Below are 20729 nucleotides of genomic sequence, written 5' to 3' on the forward strand. Positions count from 1 at the left end.
TGTGTTACGTCAGTGAGCATATGAGACCTAATAATCCAGACTCACTGTAACCACAGTGGTATGGGAACGGTGGATGAGCGAGAGACGGCTCAAATACCGTGTGGTTAAAACTAAAATACAGCTACTCACAGAGGCACAGTGTGAACTGTAGTTATCGTAATTATTGGCAGCGAACATTGGTAGATGTTATTATGCGTCAATGGGGAAAAGATTTACGCTGGAAAAAAGTAGTTCCAGGTTTGGCCACCAAGCGGAAATTTACGCCTGTGAATTCAAGAAAGATGTATAGAAATATTTCTGTATGTAATGCGTTAGGAACGGAATGTGAGCAGATAGGTGAACACCAGTGACAAAGGCATAAAGTTCATTTTATTACTAACCGCCGCTTACACAGTATGTTCAGTATAAGTGCTGGAGACGTCGACGAGATGTTGCGTATGTAAAACGACCTGAACAACGGTTGCTCGACCGAGTGAGGTGTCTCCGTGATTTTCCTAAATCGTTTCGCAAATGCCGACATAGTTCCTTTGAACGGCCACGGGTGACTTCCTTCCCCATTCCAGAATGAGATTTTCACTCTGCAGCGGAGTGTGCGCTGATATGAAACTTCCTGGCAGATTAAAACTGTGTGCCCGACCGAGACTCGAACTCGGGACCTGGTGCCTTTCGCGGGCAAGTGCTCTACCAACTGAGCTACCGAAGCACGACTCACGCCCGGTACTCACAGCTTTACTTCTGCCAGTACCTCGTCTCCTACCTTCCAAACTTTACAGAAGCTCTCCTGCAAACCTTGCAGAACTAGCACTCCTGAAAGAAAGGATATAGCGGAGACATGGCTTAGCCACAGCCTGGGGGATGTTTCCAGAATGAGATTTTCACTCTGCAGCGGAGTGTGCGCTGATATGAAACTTCCTGGCGGTTTAAAACTGAGTGCCCGACCGAGACTCGAACTCGGGACCCGAGTTCGAGTCTCGGTCGGGCACACAGTTTTAATCTGCCAGGAAGTTCCTTCCCCATTATTTCCCAATCCCATGGAACCGATGACCTCGCTGTTTGGTCCACACCCCTGAATCAACAGTTTCTCGCAAGCAATTTTGGTGAAATACACTCCTGGAAATGGAAAAAAGAACACATTGACACCGATGTGTCAGACCCACCATACTTGCTCCGGACACTGGGAGAGGGCTGTACAAGCAATGATCACACGCACGCCACAGTGGACACACCAGGAACCGCGGTGTTGGCCTTCGAATGGCGCTAGCTGCGCAGCATTTGTGCACCGCCGCCGTCAGTGTCAGCCAGTTTGCCGTGGCATACGGAGCTCCATCGCAGTCTTTAACACTGGTAGCATGCCGCGACAGCGTGGACGTGAACCGTATGTGCAGTTGACGGAATTTGAGCGAGGGCGTATAGTGGGCATGCGGGAGGCCGGGTGGACGTACCGCCGAATTGCTCAACACGTGGGGCGTGAGGTCTCCACAGTACATCGATGTTGTCGCCAGTGGTCGGCGGAAGGTGCACGTGCCCGTCGACCTGGGACCGGACCGCAGCGACGCACGGATGCACGCCAAGACCGTAGGATCCTACGCAGTGCCGTAGGGGACCGCACCGCCACTTCCCAGCAAATTAGGGACACTGTTGCTCCTGGGGTATCGGCGAGGACCATTCGCAACCGTCTCCATGAAGCTGGGCTACGGTCCCGCACACCGTTAGGCCGTCTTCCGCTCACGCCCCAACATCGTGCAGCCCGCCTCCAGTGGTGTCGCGACAGGCGTGAATGGAGGGACGAATGGAGACGTGTCGTCTTCAGCGATGAGAGTCGCTTCTGCCTTGGTGCCAATGATGGTCGTATGCGTGTTTGGCGCCGTGCAGGTGAGCGCCACAATCAGGACTGCATACGACCGAGGCACACAGGGCCAACACCCGGCATCATGGTGTGGGGAGCGATCTCCTACACTGGCCGTACACCACTGGTGATCGTCGAGGGGACACTGAATAGTGCACGGTACATCCAAACCGTCATCGAACCCATCGTTCTACCATTCCTAGACCGGCAAGGGAACTTGCTGTTCCAACAGGACCATGCACGTCCGCATGTATCCCGTGCCACCCAACGTTCTCTAGAAGGTGTAAGTCAACTACCCTGGCCAGCAAGATCTCCGGATCTGTCCCCCATTGAGCATGTTTGGGACTGGATGAAGCGTCGTCTCACGCGGTCTGCACGTCCAGCACGAACGCTGGTCCAACTGAGGCGCCAGGTGGAAATGGCATGGCAAGCCGTTCCACAGGACTACATCCAGCATCTCTACGATCGTCTCCATGGGAGAATAGCAGCCTGCATTGCTGCGAAAGGTGGATATACACTGTACTAGTGCGGACATTGTGCATGCTCTGTTGCCTGTGTCTATGTGCCTGTGGTTCTGTCAGTGTGATCATGTGATGTATCTGACCCCAGGAATGTGTCAATAAAGTTTCCCCTTCCTGGGACAATGAATTCACGGTGTTCTTATTTCAATTTCCAGGAGTGTAGTTCCTGTCAAATGGCTCTCAAATATGGTACACAGCGAACATGTCACTGATAAACACCTACTTTAGATAACCCTAGAGCCGGAAACCACACAGATTCATATCAGATGATCTTGCACCCCATCGATCTGAAAAATCTCTGGAAATCTTCCACTGGACGAGCGACATGAGATGTTTCCCATCATTCATGAAAATAATAGTATCCACACAGTTGTGCTCTCTCAAAGCAGGAATATGTGCTATGCAAGGAGTCTCTGTAATGCAGAGTCGCCACTGTACTCTTGACACTTCAAAGAACAATGGAGCTAGAATAAAGGTGCTTGCGAATCCACACCATACAATCACATACGGCGAGTGTATTTGCTCTTCGACCACAAAACACGGTTTAACAGTACACCAAAACCGGAAGTTCTGTGTATTCACTGCGTCCTGTAGTGTAAAATGTGCCTCGTCATCCCGTCCAATATTGCCTGGCCACAAGTCATAAACATCAGTCCATGCCAGAAGCCGATGATCAAATTCAGAAGGTTGCTGCTGATCATGGGGTTTCAGTTGCTGCGCTTAGTGGATCTCGTATGGGTACCAGTGTAAAATAAATCACAATTCTCGCGGCACTGTATGAGTACTGTCATTATCTGAGGCACGTGGTGCATCGTCAGTTACCACGACAGCAACTTTGTCAGTAACTTCCACTAGGACAGGACGCCTTCCCGTCCAGGTCTCACACCAAGCTAACCTGTGTTTTCGAATTTCATTGTCACCTTCTTTAAACCATTTATGACAACGCGCTGCTCTTCAGACCTTTGTCTTGACGATAGTCTCTCAGTGCAGTTTCACTAACAGCACAAGGTCTATCTTCTCAGTAGCCATATTGTTCACTCACGCTATGTCTTCCCAAGTGACAGAGTGGATGTCGTGCCATCATATAAACAATGTACAGCGCCAGATTTGTACCTGGTGGCCAAAAGTGAAAGTAATTTTTTTCCAGTATAAATCGGTTCCACATTAACGTATTAGTGTATCTTCCAGGTTGCGATGCTCTACGATAATTACTGCCCAGACTGGATCTCCGTGAGTAGCTGCACTTATTATTTTCTGAAATTATTTCACCGAGTAAGGCCGTACAGTGGTTGTCCACACAATCTTCGCGAAAAATTCAGATTTAGAAATAAATTATGGTTGAATAGAAAGTCGACTGAAATACCTCATCATATGATAGATAAACTCCTGTCGAAGACTCTGCAGGAGAGACGCTCAGTAGCTCGGTACGGGCTTTTGTTGAAGTTTCGAGAACATACCTACACCGAAGAGTCAAGCAGTATATTGCTCCCCCCTACGTATATCTCGCGAAGAGACCATGGGTATAAAATCAGAGAGATTAGAGCCCACACAGAGGCGTACCGACAATCCTTCTTTCCACGAACAATACGAGACTGGAATAGAAGGGAGAATCGATAGAGGTACTCAAGATACCCTCCGCCACACACCGTCAGGTGGCTTGCGGAGTATGGATGTAGATGTAGATGGAGATGTAGATGTAGGCTGGAATAAAGTAGTTCCACGTTTGGCCACCAAGTGAAAATCTAGCCCTGTGAATGCAAGAAACATGTATAGAAATATTTCTTTATGTAATGCGTTAGGAACGGAATGTGAGCAGATAGGGGCAAACCAGTGCCAAAGGCATAAAGTTAATTTTATTACTAACCGCTGCTTACACAGAACGTTCAGTATAAGTGCTGGAGACATAGACGAGATGTTGCATATGTAAAACGACCTGATGAACGGTTGCTCGACCGAGTGAGGTGGCGCTGTGGTTAGCACACTGGATTCGCATTCGGGAAAACGACGGTCCAAGTCTTCGCCTTGCCATCCTGATTTAGGTTCTCCGTGATTTTCCTAAATCGTTTCGCAAATGCCGGGATAGTTCCTTTGAAAGGGGACGGGAGAGTTCCTTCCCCATTATTCCCCAATCCCATGGAACCGATGACCTCGCTGTTTGGTGCACACCCCTGAATCAACAGTTTCTCGCAGCAATTTTGGTGAAATAGTTCCTGTGTAATGGCCTTCAAATACGATACGGAGCGAACATGTCACTGATAAACGCTTATTTCAGATAGCCCTAGAGCCGAAAACCACACAGATTCATATCAGATGATCTTGCACGCCATGCAGCTGGAAAATCCCTGGAGATCTTTCACTGGACGAGCGACATGAGATGTTTCCCATCATTGATGGAAACTGTGGTTTCCACACAGTTGTGCTCTCTGAATGCAGGAATACGTGCTATTCAAATGTAGTGTAGAGTCGTCACTGTGCGCTCCACAGTTCAAAGAACATTGGTGCTAGAATGGAGGTGCTGGTGAATGTACACTATACAATCACATACGGCGAGCGCATTTTCTCTTCGAGCACAAAACACTGTTTACCAGTACACTAAAACCGGAAGTTCAGCGTATTCACTGCGTCCTGTAGTTTAAAACGTGGCTCGTCATTCCGTCGAATATTGCCTGGCCACAAGTGAAAAACTTCAATCCGTGGCAGAAACGGATGAGTAAATTCAGAAGGTTGTTGCTGATGGTGCCGGTGCAAAATAAACCACAGTTCTCGTGACACTGCATGAGCACTGGCACTACCTGGGGCATGTGCTGCATGGTCAGTCACAGCGACAGCAAATTTGTCAATAACTTCCACTGGGACAGGAAGCCTTCCAGTCCAGGTGCCACACCAAGCTCACCTGTGTTTTCGAATTTCATTATCACTTTCTTTAAACGATTTATGACAACGCGCCTCTCCTCAGAACTCTCGTTCGGCGATATTCTCTCAGTACACCACTGTAATTGCTGCCATTCACATGAAACAGTTTCACTAACAGCGCACGGTCTATCTTCTCGGTAGCCATATTGTTCACTCGCGTAATGTCTTCTCAAGTGACACTGTGGATGTCATGCCATCATATAAACAATGTACAGCGCCAGATTTGACCCTGGTGGCCAAAAGTATAACTAATTTTTTTCCGTTGTAAATCGGTTCCACATTAACGTATTAATGTATCTGCCAGGTTTCGCTGCCGTACGATAATTACCGCCCAGACTGGATCTCCGTGAGTAGCTGCACTTATTGTAACCATCCGTTTCTAAAATTGCTTTTTGCAAAATTATTTCGCCGAGTAAGTGGGTGTCCATACAATTTTCGCGCGAAATTCTGATTTAGAAATAAATTGTGGTTAAATAGAAAGGACAGAAATCTCTCATCATAAGAAAAGCAGCTGGGCCTAAGGGATACCTACAACATCTGCTGTCTGTAAGAGCCAGAACTAGCTCATCTCTATCAGCGGCGTATCATGGGTGGTTGGAGGTGCGAAAAGTCTCGAGTGAATGGAAAGATGCACGGATTATTCCCGTCCATAAGAAGGGCCGCCATACAGACGCGCAAAACTGTAGGCCTATGTCGCTGATGTGACTATGTTCTAGAATTTTACGTTTTCTGGCCACATATTACGATATTACTGTGGAGACCTAAAATCTCCTCTTCAGGAACCAACATTCATTTCTAGAAGAATTATGGAGTGAAACATAGCTCGTTCTGTTCGCCCACGAGAGACACACAAACAAGTAGATGCCGGCGCTGTAACATTACCGCTTTTCTACGCGTTTGTTTTGGTCTTGAACTGATTTAATTATTTCGTGTAAGTCAGTGCGGATCGCTACGTGCGGTTTGTAATACGCGCACAGGCTTCAGTCGCAACCTACAGCGATGATAATGTAACGTAGCAGTTCAAATTCTGAATATTGTTTTTGGGAATGCCACGTATATTTTGAGCGGAAGTAAATGCGTCTTAAATATACGTAGCATGACGTAATCTCAATAAGCAGGCAAAAAGTTATTTATTATTAATGGAATGAATGACAACGTAACATAACCGGTAACCAACCTAGCGATAATATACAGCATGAAATGATTTCTTTTCCCAGAAAATTAATCTAATGTTACACAGAAAGGAAGAGCGGTACAAACACCTGCGTATTTGAAAATAATTGCAAAGAATTTCTTTAACATTATCTTTTAAAGAACTGCGTTATCTTTTAATCCTTCGAAGTAACTCAAAATATTTTAAATAATAGGTGAAGCCTCACCTAAGCCTTAATGCGTTAAATCTCTGATATAGTTTTGTAAACTAAATATTAATTAACTTTAATATAGGAAACAGACTGTAAAAATTTATAAAAGCACTCAAAATTATTTTCCTTTACAAGTGAAACTCGCAAATACTGAAATATTCTTTAGCACACATAGTGGCGGACTCAGCGACACAAAAAGTCGAAGGCAGATGGGCAATCGACTGCAATATTATTATTATCTATAAATAAATATCTGGTTGAGGGATAGGTATTTTTGAAAGGAACCATAAAATACTTTCAGTTAACAAAATAGTGTAACTTTAATGTACAGACCGCGAACTTTACATACATGGACTCACAGGCGAGAAAGAACATACATGCGAAAAACAAAGAACAAAACAGGGACGAGCAACATGCCTCTTGAAGTTCAATGCTTTTATGGAACGTATTGAAACATAGCATTCTTTGCGATTGATGTACATTATTTACAATATCTGTCACGAGATATAATCAGACCCGACAAAATGACGTATAATATTACAGATATCACTTTCTTATTTTCCTTTACCTTCATATCGGTTGAATAAATCACGTCATGCTCTAGATAGGCTTCCAGGTAGGAACCAACATTGATTTCCAAAAGAACTACAGAGTGAAATACAGTTCGCTCTGTTCGCCTACGAGACACCCAAACAAGTAGATGTCGGTGCCCAGCTTGGCGCCATATTGCTTCACTTATGGAGGGCATTCGATATAGTTCGGCACTGCTACCGAATAACCAAAATACGAGCCTCCGGAATTTCAACCAGTCTTTGTGATTTTATTTGAAGACTTTCTAGTAAACAGACTGCAGAATCTAGTTATTCACATACAGAAAAAGTTACTTCAGTCATGACTCAGTAGAATGTTACAGGGCAATTACTTTTTGCTCAGTGGATGTATATGATACATTTGTTAATATTAAAAGCTCTATAAGGCTGATCGCAAATGGTTCTGTTAGGCCTGTATGCAGACAAGTCTCGATGCTAGAAAATTGTAGCGAAATACAGTACTGTTACGCCTGGAGAGGAATGCCGTTTGGTGCAGGGACTGGCTGTTGAACCTCAACATAAACAGATGTAACGTACTGCACATGGATAGGCCAGAGGATCAATTATGATATGATTACACGACTGTCGAACAATCGCTGGAAAATGTGCCAACGATCTTGCCTCGTCTAATACTCCGGGTCCCGTCAGATCTCCGAAACTAAGCAACATATGGAGTATCAGGCATTTGGATGGGTAAACTCCCTGGCATGCCACACGTTGTTACTTACTTCCGCTTTGTTTTTCCCGAAAGGGTAGGAACGATGCAGGCGTAAGGTTCCTGACCGTCACACACTGGATTAAACGGTAGCCTTCTCCGAAGCGTTTCGTCAAGTGAGGACAAATGACACTTTGGACGTTGATCCCTGGGCGGCCCTTCGGTGAAATTATTGTCGGATAGCCTTCGAACTGGCATGCTGTTTCAACCTCTTCCATCTCTCTTGATTATCTGCCACCAACAAGAGACCGCCCTACTTACGTATAGCGTATTACACTCATCTGCTCGTGTCAGGTACACTAATACACACGTGGAAAATGTACCAGTGGAAGTGAAGGATAAAAAACGTTTTTTAGTTATCTGGCCGAACCTGCCTCCCGGAGTTTCCCAGACAGTCACACCATACGGCTTTGTACTAGAAGCAGTGTCATCCATTAAATGTTTTGCGACATGTCTACGGAGCAGTTTAAAGTGAAACTATCACGTAAAAGCAATAACAGATAAGGAAGATCTCAGAGTTTCATTGTAAGAATCCACAGGACGTGCTGTCCACCCACGAAGGAGGTAGCTTACAAAACTCACGTTCGACGGACTCTTGAATATCGCTTATTGAGCTCAGTACCAGATAGGTTTGACAGGAGAAAACCAGAAGAAGTGGAGTACGTTTCCTCAAAGATTCGTTTAGGAAGCGTGAAAACGTCACGACTTAACTGCTAAGGTCATCAGTCCCTACGCTTACACACTACTTAACCTTAATTATCCTAAAGACTAACACACACACCCATGCCAGAGGGAGGACTCGAACCTCCGCCGGGACCAGCCGCACAGGCCGTGACTGCAGCGCCTTAGGCCGCTCGGCTAATCCCGAACGGCTGTGTCATGTCCTTACGTTAGTTAGGTTTACGTAGTTTTAAGTCTACAGTACTGATGACCTCAGATGTTTAATCCCATGGTGCTTAGAGCCATTTCAACCATTTTTTTCAGGAGCAGACACTACCAGAAAGGTGGTGGTTTACTGTTAAAATTTGTCGAGTGAAGCAATATCTTCCTTCTTCCAACGTATATTTAGTGAAAAGACTTCATGGTAAAATACGAGAGATTCGAATTTACATGGAAGCTTATCAACAATAGTTATTTCCGCGCATCATTCGTGACTTGATGAGGAAAGGGGGGAAGTGAGCCTGGTAAACAGAATATCCTCCGCCAAATACCGTAATGGATATAGTGATCGTAAGCATTTGCCAGTAGGAGAACAGCGACTGTCAGAAACTATACTTGTAGAGAAGCCATTACGTTGGGGGTAACCTTTTCGTTATTTTGCTGTCTTTCTCTCGACCAAGGCGAACGTCTTCAGAAATTCCGCAACCCCGCGGCCACATGTTGCAAATATTATCAAGCTGTGTATATAGCGCCGCCGTCTTATATAAAAAACAATAAAAATGAAAAAGGAAAAAAGAAACAACGTAAAGTGTGGCCCTCGCCTTGGGGTTACTATACAATTTTAATAAGGTGTGTAGATGTGGAAATATCTGTTGACTCTTGGGACGCTGGATGCCGGAGATTCCAGCCATTGGGCAGATGGGAAAGTCATTGAAGATCAGTGGATGCGCAAACTCGGTCAGTGTGGCGGCACTGCTTCGAACGTTTCCGCTCGAGATCGGGTGCGCTCGGGGCGCCTTTGGACGGCTCGCAGCGGACGGCCCGGCGGCTCGCCAGTGTTGCGCCGACAGCGTCCGCGAGGCACAGAGAGACGCGATGCCGCCTGCGCTGTTTCCCGGCGACCGGTGACTCTCGCGAGACGCGCTCATTGTTAGGTCGCACCTGTCATGACAGCATGGTGACCGACGTTCCGCTACCGTTCGCCGGACCGCGACGCCGAATACTGCGCACGGTGCTCGTCTGCTCTTCCTTTCTCTTCTTCTGCTCCTTCGCCTTCTCGTCAACGGCGGCGTCTTCACAGATACAGATTGACGAGTCCGGTAAATATTTACATCAAGACAATGTGATAGCTTTAGTGTTACTGTAGCTGTGGATTATTATGGAATTTAAGTAAACGTATTGTAAACCTTATTATATGGAAGTAGACAAGAAATGAATCGTCTGTCATGCTACCTATCCGAGTCGTGGAACATATATTTTGAGTATCAGGTGCTTCAAGTCAACGAACGTCTACGTCATTTCGTAAATAATGCAGTCTTAACGCTAGAATTTGCAAGTTCCTCCTCATTTATTAAGCGCTAATTGCTTTCCTGCGTAGACTCACATCCATTGTCCCACATCCCCTACGAAATGATCCTTCACTTTGCCTTCTCGTAAACAATTTACACGGCTGTAGCACTTAGGTTACACACAATAATTTCAATAACGCATTTGAAAGATTAAGATACAGTGGCACATCACGGAAGCGCAGGACGTATTTTGCTAGCTAAATGTGTTCACGTGCCCAAAATATTACAAGAGACCATGTGTCACAGTTCTGTTTCAGATAGGCGAAGAATCTGTGTCGAACAAAATTTTTGGTTGGTAGAGCACTTGCCCGCGAAAGGCAAAGGTCCCGAGTTCGAGTCTCGGTCGGGCACACAGTTTTAATCTGCCAGGAAGTTTCATATCAGCTCACACTCTCATTCTGAAAATTTTTGGGTTGGTAATAAACCAATGAACTCATTTTATAGAAGTAGTCTTACCAGAACACTATTTCATTTAACTTGTTATTAACCGGAACGTTATTAGAGAACGCGTTATTTCTGTAGCTTTCTGATAGATCAATTCTCATAGTTACCTAGAGTGGTTCTGGGTGACTACATAATCACAAAGACAAGGTGGCCCAGTTGGGAGTGGAACTCGCAAATTTTAACGTTATTACACTAAATGAATCGTTAAGTGGTCTAATGCTGAGCAGTAACAACTTTTGGGTAAGACAGAAGGTGGTGCATTTGTTATAAAGCATCTTCCATAACTATGCTAAATAAACGGGTCATGGCAGTACGCAACTTTAAACTGTTGTCAATCCCGAGTAGGTATTAGAGATAAGGAGAGGCAGAAATTAAGAAATCATAGCCCAAATTCTTCTTCCTGCAGTATCCAGTTGTATACCGTACGAAGAGTTAAATTACCATAGTTTAATTTACAAGATAGATCTGCACGACACGCTGATACATATTAGATATCTAGTAGATTGTTATGTAGTACATCCAGCGCATGATAAGCCTTTTATTGACTTTAGCATGGTTTCAGATCATCGCACTGTAAACACTATCATAGACACACACACACACACATATATATATATATGTGTGTGTGTGTGTGTGTGTGTGTGTGTGTGTGTGTGTGTGTGTGTGTGTGTGTGTGTGCACTAAAAAGTAATGCTTCTGAATCTTTTATGTGACAACTCTTCAAGCTTTTTAAATAAACCAAACTTTATTGAATTTTACGTGTTTATTACCTGTTTATTGCCGCCGTCACTGTACATTGAATGACTTTGAGGATGAAACCACAGCCTCGCTTCTGCTTGCAACACTTCATCAATATCAAAATGAAGTACTCGAAGGTGTTTTTTAAAGATTTCTGGAAACAGATGAAAGTGAGCTAGGCGGATTCGGTACTGTACGGAAGGTGATCGATGACAGAGAATACAAGGCGAAGGGTTGTTGCAGATGTCGCAGCGCTCATGTGTGGTCTGGCGTTGTCATGCTGAAGGACAGAGTTATCCATGTGTGGACGAATGCTTCGAATTCTAAATCTGATTACAACATTTTGTGCCTCACGCACCGACATACTTACATTATACATCGCAATTTGGAGATCAGCAGAAAGTTACAAATATGTGGGCATGAAGAATAAAGCTGTGAAATGTTAATGATGTCTTTTAATTTAAATAAACTTTAAGAGTATTTATATAAAAACGTTGGATGCATTATTTTTGAACACTCCGTCGTACGTTCGCCTCTAATTACGACAGGAATAGGGGTTACAGAAAACGGCTTTAAAGTGTAACATACGTAATGTAATAAGTGTATAATGTGGTACTCTTTTACGTGAACATCAACAGGACGGCAGTTGCCGAATTCATAAGGTTCGGGATCTATGTCCAAGTTCAGCTATCCAAAATTAATATCCATCTGTGGCTCTTTATCGATTAAAACAAATGCCAGATTGTTTCATTGAAAAAATAACACAATCGCCTACACCACTCCAGCCTCATCGTACCTTGTGTAACGGCTGTAGTACCTTCCTTGTTTTCCAAACAAAATAACGTCTTGTACTTCAAACGTAGTACGAATGAGCATTTAACATAGATAAGTAAAAGATATGAAGCACAGCTGTGTTTCTATATATTTGTTTTGTCTTTCATTCGGTCATAGAAAAACTACTGCTGTTATCTGCATATACACTCTACAAGCCCGCTGTCAGTGTGTGGCGAAGGGTGATTCAGGGGCCTTTATAAATGACCCCTTTTCTGCTGCAGTCGAGAATCATGCTCGGCATGAACGATTATCTAGTTGCACCAGTGTGAACTCTAGTCTCTCTGTTTTTCCCGCGCTGGTCATTTAGCGAAAAGTACGCGGCAGGTGGTAATATGTTGCCTAGCTCGTCTGCGAACGTACTCTCTCGGAATTTCAAGTGTTAACCTCTCGGAGAGGAGCGCTCCTCTCTTGTACCGACTGCCACTTTATCATGACGTGCGGGTGTCTCGTCTGAAGGCTTAATGAGATTCGTGAGTAAACTTTATGTCAAACTAGAATGAAACAGCTACACTTCTAGAGAATAAAGTGAGATGATGAGTCTAGTCAATTTCTGTTTTTGTACCAAAGAATACAGCAAAACTTTAAATTCTTGCTCCGTAATTACGTATACTATGGGTGTTAACATTTTTCCTGAAGCATTAGAAGACGATGATTGTGCTGTTCATGCAAATTTATTATGGCTTCTGATGCGCACTGTGGTACAGTACGGAATAATAAATGGAATGATACGGGCACCACTAAGTGTCAAAATTGGGTGCTGCATTTCGTTGCAGTTTCATACCGAGCAGGAGATGCAAAGGAACAGTTCACGTGACATACGATGAAAACATATATCAGTTAATGATCTACGAAATGGCCTTCTACCAAGACCTGGTACCGTTCGACGACATTAGATGCAAATGACCTCTTTTACAAACGATACTTGCAAGATGTACATCAGGAAATAATGTCTCAGTTTTCTAGTCTTTAACATTGTTTCTGATGTTACACCCGTGAATTGAGTTGTAAATATCCACCCACAATTCTCCACTTAGCTGTCACGAAACATTGTGGACAGCTATTTTTCTCTGGTCTCAAGAATACAATCAAAGGTACCGCTAACGTCAGATGCTCCAAGAAGTTAAAACTTGCCACATTCAAAGCTTTTAGACGCGTTATTGTTTCACACTTATATTCCGTTTATTACTTCGTACGGCGGTGTAATATTACCACCAGTTATTTAAATGAAGCAACAGAGCGTCGAAAACCAACACTTGTCGTATTGACGGCTTTATAGGGTGTTCGCTCCTGTACATTGACATCATACTGCATTTTTCTCATTTAAAGAAAGTTGACAGTTGTACACGATTAGAAGATGCTGAGTTCGAAATATTTCCACAACCTTCCAGCGGTGAAACTACCCTGTAGACAACAGAATCGATACCAAACGACGTAGCAGTGTTGCTGATCTTATCCGATACTGAGTGCACCAGCGGTCATATTGCGTTTCTGTGAGGCACATCAGGAGGCTTTTTCGTTTATATTGAACTATACTTTAACTGTAGTTTATAATGTGCATTTATCTAAACAACTAACGAAGGAAGGAGCTTATCGCTCAAGTCCACAATGAAATCAATAGAAGCCGAATACTTACTCAGCTAAAGAAAAAGTGGAGGATGGTGAGCCGTTGTCCGTTCAAGGAAGCTGACAGGCGTCGACAGGTCACAATACTGGGACAGAAACGTCTTGATAAAGCAAGGACTTGTCAGGAAGTCACATTTGCATAGGTGCTGTTCAGAGAGCTGGACATTTTTAATGTTGCATCTAAACATTTTTTTTTGAAGAAAAATTCTGTCTACAGGTCGTCCCCGGTGAACCATACGACCATATCGACTCAGAACGCAAGCAGTTGAAAGTGTAGATTTTAATACCGAGAAACTACCTAAGACACGAGAAACAAAGAACTAGTTACTGCCCGCCATCCACGTGGAGCATGTACTGGACTCACCGCGGACTCTTAGTACTCAGCCACACACAATTGATATCGTCAAAGTGTACGGGCCTGAAGATGGCGTTGACGCAACATCGAAACTAGTAGCAAAATAAATATAAAATCTTAAGTACAGCTGGAGGAGTTTCGTTTTTAATAAAAATACAAAGAACGTTGTATTTCTGAGGAGCACGGGCGAATGACTAAATCGTTCACCGAGGTTAGATAACAGTGACTCATACACGCTAGCAGATTTGCGACTTATTTGAACAGTCACTATTTCCTTAAAATAACTTGAAACAGTAGTCTAGACTGTTGCGTAGATTGTCGTTTTAACGAAGATGTATCACCAGATTTCTGTTACTCATCTTAACAATTTTATCCAAATTTTTGATTTTCTCAATGCCTGTCATTGTTCACGTCGGAAGAAAGGAGGTTTGTAGACAATATTTATCTCATACGAAGGCGTGCTGAGAAACAATGCCTCCCAATTTTTAATATGAGAACTCTTACAGCTTTTTAAATAAAACAAACGGTATTAATATCCTACATCTCTATTCTTTATGTCTTCGTATTCGTTTTTCGACATAGTGATCTCCACGACGAACACATTCCTCGCACCAAGAGACCAATTTGTTGATACTGTCACGGCAGAATGTGCGACTTTGAGGACGGAGCCAGAACCTCACCTCTGGTTACACCACTTCATCACTATCAAAGTGAATGCTCGAAGGTGTTCGTTTAGTTTTGGAAACAGTGAAACGGTGGGGGCAACTCGGGAAAGTATGGAGAGTAATCGGTGGCAATGTACCCAAGGGGTCGGATTTTTGCAGATATTGCTGCGGTCATGAATTGTTTGGCATTGTCTTGCTGAAGGAGGGTGTGCTCCATGTGTCAACGAAATCTTCGATTTCAAAACTTGATAATAGCACGCTGTTTCTTCAGCATCAACATAGTTACATTACATCTCACCATGTTACACGCTACAAATCGGAGCGCTCTGGTGCCAGAAAGTTCTAAATATGTAGAATGTTAATAAAATTTGTATTTTTAAAGCTGTAACAGTTTTGACATTAAAATTTCGATGGCATTACTTTTCAGCATGGTATGCAAATATTACTGCTTTGAAAAGATTGTTATTCCGTAGCAGCAATAGTATTTCAGTACCAGTAGAATATTATAATTGAAGTTTTGTAGGAAGAGAGATACTGACCGAACTTCCTAACCAACAATACGACAGGCTTCGATTTCGAGAAACGCAAAGCTGATGTCACATATTCGTGCCCCGTGTCGGTATGGATGTGGGTTTTAAATGTGCTGATGCCACGTGTTTTCACTCTAGTGACGATGTTTAAAAGATATTGATATACGAGAGGCATACAGACAACAAAGTTGAAAACTAAAACTAATTTTTTTTAAAAGTAAAGAAGGCGCTGAAACTTTCGCACAGATTAAAACGGTAATTCAGCGCGTAGCCTCGCACTTCGTCGGAAGTGGTCTTGTACCAGTAATTCAAGTACAGCGACGGTTACCGGAGAACAAAGGAGTACGAGTTGCAACAAATGGGGGGAGGGGGGGGTGGAGGGGAGCGGGAGGGGCTATCTAGCTAACGAATTAAAGCCATTTGTATTGTGAGTGGCGTCTTACTAGATGAATCAATACGTGACGGCTGGGTGTTGTGTGCTGTCCTTAGGTTAGTTAGGTTTAAGTAGTTCTAAGTTCTAGGGGACTTATGACCACAGCAGTTGAGTCCCATAGTGCTCAGAGCCATTTGACCCATTTAGATGAATCAATAACAACACTGCCTACTCGAGCCCCATCCAAGCACATAGACAAATAGGTTTATTATAGCAGGAAGCACACAACATAGGGTACACAAAGGTGTACAGTTTAATATAATTCCCGGTTACGATTTTACTCAAAATGCCAAATTTCAGATTAAAAGTTAGTTTGTAACATGCCCACCATTTCTGACGGTAGATGTTAAAAAGTAATTCCAGTTTTCTTCCTTTTTTGGTTTGTTTCCTTCATTATAAAGAGCATTTTGTTCGCTCTTCTAGTTTGCTAAGAGGAGCAGTTCCATTTTCTGGATGTTTTGTCTACAGCTTCGAGCCTTAATTACGAAATGTACATGTGGGAGAACAACTCAGTTACGATTTTCTGGAAAGCATTACACATTCACGAAAATTCGCACGTCATTTGCAATGGAGATTATTCCAGTGAGTAAAAAGAAATAGATGCTGCTTTATGGGGTACTGAGAAACCAGGTTTTTATGCAAATTAATTTCAAATTACTTAACTTTAACTTATATTAATTTTCGTCCTTCTCTTAATGGACACCATAGAGAATATTTGAATTAGTGATATTTCCGGTAGCAAATAGTTCCTCAATTAATACGATGTGTATATGTACAGTATTTGAATTTTGAAGTAACTACTATCGAAGTCGAATTTTCCAAATATTAACATGAGCAAAGAGCTCGCCAGAGCTATGGTCATTTAAAGGAGTGGTATAAAGATAGAATACCTTCCATGTCATCAGATACTAGTGTTACATATCTTAAATAATGAACTGAAATGAAATGTGCGTGTGGCTAGGGACGGCCGTCGGGTAGACCGGTCGCCTGGTGCAAATCCTTTTAGCTAGCTCCACTTCGGCAACTTACGTGTTGATCATTATGAAATGGTGAAGACAACACAACACCGAGTTCGCGAGCTGAAAACACCTCATCAAACCTGGGCTCCTTGCATTGCATTCCGCCGCTCTGACGTAATTTTTTCCCTTACTTGTTTAAAAATTGTTTCTTGTTCCGCGCCTCCATCCACCCCTTATAACCCGCCCTCGTACTCACCATTTTTGCCTTCACTGGCCCGGGTTCTTCGACATTAAACTAAACACGGTTCCTTTCAAAAACTTAAGTCGTTTCTGTTATTAAGAAATATATTATACAGATACTGAAATAAACATAGTTACTTGGCTCTTCGTCAGACAATAATTGCTTCTGGATTCAATAAAAATCGTTGTTCAGGTAAATCAATGAATTAACTGAAATTAAATTCCTTTCATTATGTAGATGAATCTACATAAAACGATTGTTTTTTGTTTTCTTGGAAGAGAAACATATCAACAATGGGCTATTTATGACTCTGCGTTGATCATCTTGGTCTTCAGAGAAGTAAATAAATAAATCTTTAAGATAGCTGTTGAAGTGATGTAAAATACATCTACATCTACATGGATACTCTGCGAATCACATTTAAGTGCCTGGTAGAGTTCATCGAACCACCTTCGCAATTCTCTTTTATTCCAATCTCGTACGGCGCACGAAAAGAACGAACACCTATAACTTTCCAAACGAGCTCTGATTTCACTTATTTTATCGTGGCTGTCGTTTCCTTCTACGTGGGTCGGTGTCAACAAAATATTGTCGCATTCGGAGAACGTTGGTGATTGGAATTTCGTGATATGATTCCGCCGCAACGAAAAACGCCTTTCTTTTAATGATTTCCTGCCCAAATCTTGTGTCGTTTCTGTGACACTCTCTCTCGTATTTTGCGATAGTACAAAACGTGCTGCCTTTATTTGAACTTTTTCGATGTACTCCGTCAGTCCTATCTGGTAAAGATCCCAAACCGCGCAGTTGTATTCTAAAAGAGGACGGACAAGCGTAGCTTAGGCAGTCTCCTTAGTAGATGTGTTACATTTTCTAAGTGTCCTGCCAATAAACCGCAGTCTTTGGTTAGCCTTACCGCCAACTTTTTCTATGTGTACCTTTCAATTTGAGTTGTTCGTAGTTGTATGTATATGTAAAGTCGTCAACGTACATTGGTTAAAGATGGAAGAAACAGTAAAATCAGCAAAACACGCATGTCACGGAGTTGTTGCCATTCGTTACACAGATAACAGACGCTGAAATGGACTTGTTCATGTTGTTAGCATGTGGTGTCCACGTTTCCTTGAAATGTCTTGTACCCGAATGTACCCTCGTCTAACTTCATCATAATGTCATCCTATTCCTCGCCTATGAAGTACTGATGTTATTTTCAGCATGTAGCCAAAATAGGTATTTATTTTATATCATATTTTATTGGTGACGTAACTGACAAAATTCCCGTGTAATCGCATAATGGTGCTACAATTTCGTTTCGAGGTGTCAGAGGAATCCGGTGCCATCAGTTCCTGTGTTGTGATATATCTCCCGTCAATTCTTATTAGGAGTAAAATGAAGTATTATGGTGTCGTCCAATCCACTCTTACGATAGTAGTTCGTAACACAACTATTGTATGCAGTCTGTTATTTGTTGATAGAACTTCATTAGCAAATCTATACCATGTAGGCTGTAATTTTGTTGAAAAGACTTTCCCGTTAATGTTGTTCCAGATACTCTCTAAATTTCAGTTGATATCTTAGCGTCCATTAAGTTTTTTACTTTATTCCGTGTAGGTGGCTGGTAGACGGATGCTTTGGTGATATTGCTTTCAATTCTACAGATTCTTTGAATATAACTTCGATAAAATAAATACTGACATGCTCTAATTCAAAATTTAGTGACGGGATGACTACAGGTGGATATAAATCCTTTGGCGTTGATGTGTTAAATAATTAGGAGGTTACATTTTCACGGTATATTTGAACAATTTTCGCCGGCCGAAGTGGCCGTGCGGTTAAAGGCGCTGCAGTCTGGAACCGCAAGACCGCTACGGTCGCAGGTTCGAATCCTGCCTCGGGCATGGATGTTTGTGATGTCCTTAGGTTAGTTAGGTTTAACTAGTTCTAAGTTCTAGGGGACTAATGACCTCAGCAGTGGAGTACCATAGTGCTCAGAGCCATTTGAACCATTTTTTTTTTTGAACAATTTTCTGAGTGATGTTGATAAATAAGACCTATATAGTCTTCAGTCGCTTATCGAACACATCTAAGCCGCCTTCTCCGCACCTCAAGGATTCTCCCAGCACACCTGTGAAATACATGTTCCCCTGCCGGTGAGCTGGCAAATCGTTCTCATAAGGATCTTCGCAATTCACAAGGTAGCAGGTAGGCATTTGCCGAGATCAAAAGGGGGCTAGTGTAGTCGATCAACTGCGCTCTGTGTGTTTCATTCAGTTCTCTGATTTTTGTGTTCTTACACCATACCCCGAATTTTGTCAAGCATTTCTTTCCAGTTTGCTTCAGCCATTCCGAGATGGCACTTATAAAATGTAATTTTCAGTGATTTTTGGTGATATGTAGAGTTCACCCATTCCAATCTTGCGCTTCGGAAACCACTCATATTAAAGAAACGAACTTCTTGTCTGTTCAGTTCTGCACCCGTAGCTGTGCAATAAAGCTGAATTTCGCTCTTTAATTTTGTAGTGTTATTATCATTACACTCAAATCGTCTGCATATATACACTGGTGGGAAAAAATCGCAACACCTTAAAATAATTCTTGTAGAGTGATGACTTTAAGAGAATGCATTTGTCTAGGTGACATATTTAAGTGATTAACACTGCATGACCAAGGCATTTGTAACTGTGATGTAAGCCATTGCAAATATAAACTGCCGATGCGCAGCTAACCGGTGCAGCCGACAGAATGTTGAATGCAGCCATGTAAACATGCATGCACCCTGTTGTGCAGTTTCCAGATGTCAAATGGTAGGATGGCGTTCCACGGCCGTCGCACGTGCTTGGTCAATACAGGGCCGGTTAAGGCTACTTGTGCATTTCTTGGGAATCTTCTTCCAACAATGCCCCATAAGCGCTCCATTGGAGACAGATGGAAGCAGTATGTAAGCCAGCGTCATCATGTTGGAAAATACCGCCTGGAATGCCGTTCATGAATGGCTGCACATCATGTGGACTCACGAGACTGACGTACAATTTTTGAGACAGAATGTGTAGGAGAACCACGAGAGAGCTAAAGCTGTCATGCGAGATCGCACCCCAGACCATAATCCAGTGTGCCTAGCACGCAGATTGGCTGCAGGCTCTCGACTCGCCTCATTCTATTCAGCACACGGCCATCATCGACACCTATGGAGAACCACCTTTCCTCAGAAAATACAACAGACCTCTACCCTCCCCTCCAATGATCTATCGATTGATAACATTGAAGTCGCAAATGATGGTCGTTTGGGGTCAGTGGAGTGCATCCTACAGGGCGTCTACCTCGGCGCTATCCTTAAACTAACCGATATGTTATATCCCGTCGTGTCACTATAGTGCCAACTGCTGCGGAAATTGTTACTGCAGATGGCAGCACGATGCACCAAACCTTATACCGGACTCCATGGTCTTCACTCTTGGTATTGCCACGTTTCCGTCCGGAGTGCAGGTTTCTTGCGACCGTACATTCTCTTGACTACCGCTGCCAGTGCAGTGGCTACGTTCCTGGCAAGTCATTCTGAAATATAGCAAAAGGACCATCCAGTTTTCCGTAGCTTTATTATACGTTGTGGTTCAAACTCAGTGAGGTGTTGATATTGGCATCTTTGTTGCCTTAAAGGTATTCGTGACTAACATCAATTCACCACGCCTAATCTCAAAGGTAACTAACGCTCACGACCATTGGAGCGTTTATATAA

At 43.1% G+C, this 20729-nt stretch overlaps 1 protein-coding gene across 1 annotated transcript in view; it reads left to right on the forward strand.

Moving 5' to 3' along the window:
* Positions 1-9689: 9689 nt before the first annotated feature.
* Positions 9690-20729, forward strand: part of LOC124625619 — a 753924-nt gene continuing 742884 nt past the window's right edge. The window contains exon 1 of the mRNA XM_047149187.1: positions 9690-9928. Within this exon, the coding sequence (XP_047005143.1) occupies positions 9784-9928 (145 nt within the window). The 5' untranslated portion in view covers positions 9690-9783. The remainder of the gene's footprint in view (positions 9929-20729) is intronic.

This window comes from Schistocerca americana, chromosome 1 (assembly GCF_021461395.2).
Source record: "Schistocerca americana isolate TAMUIC-IGC-003095 chromosome 1, iqSchAmer2.1, whole genome shotgun sequence".
Taxonomy (NCBI): domain Eukaryota; kingdom Metazoa; phylum Arthropoda; class Insecta; order Orthoptera; family Acrididae; genus Schistocerca; species Schistocerca americana.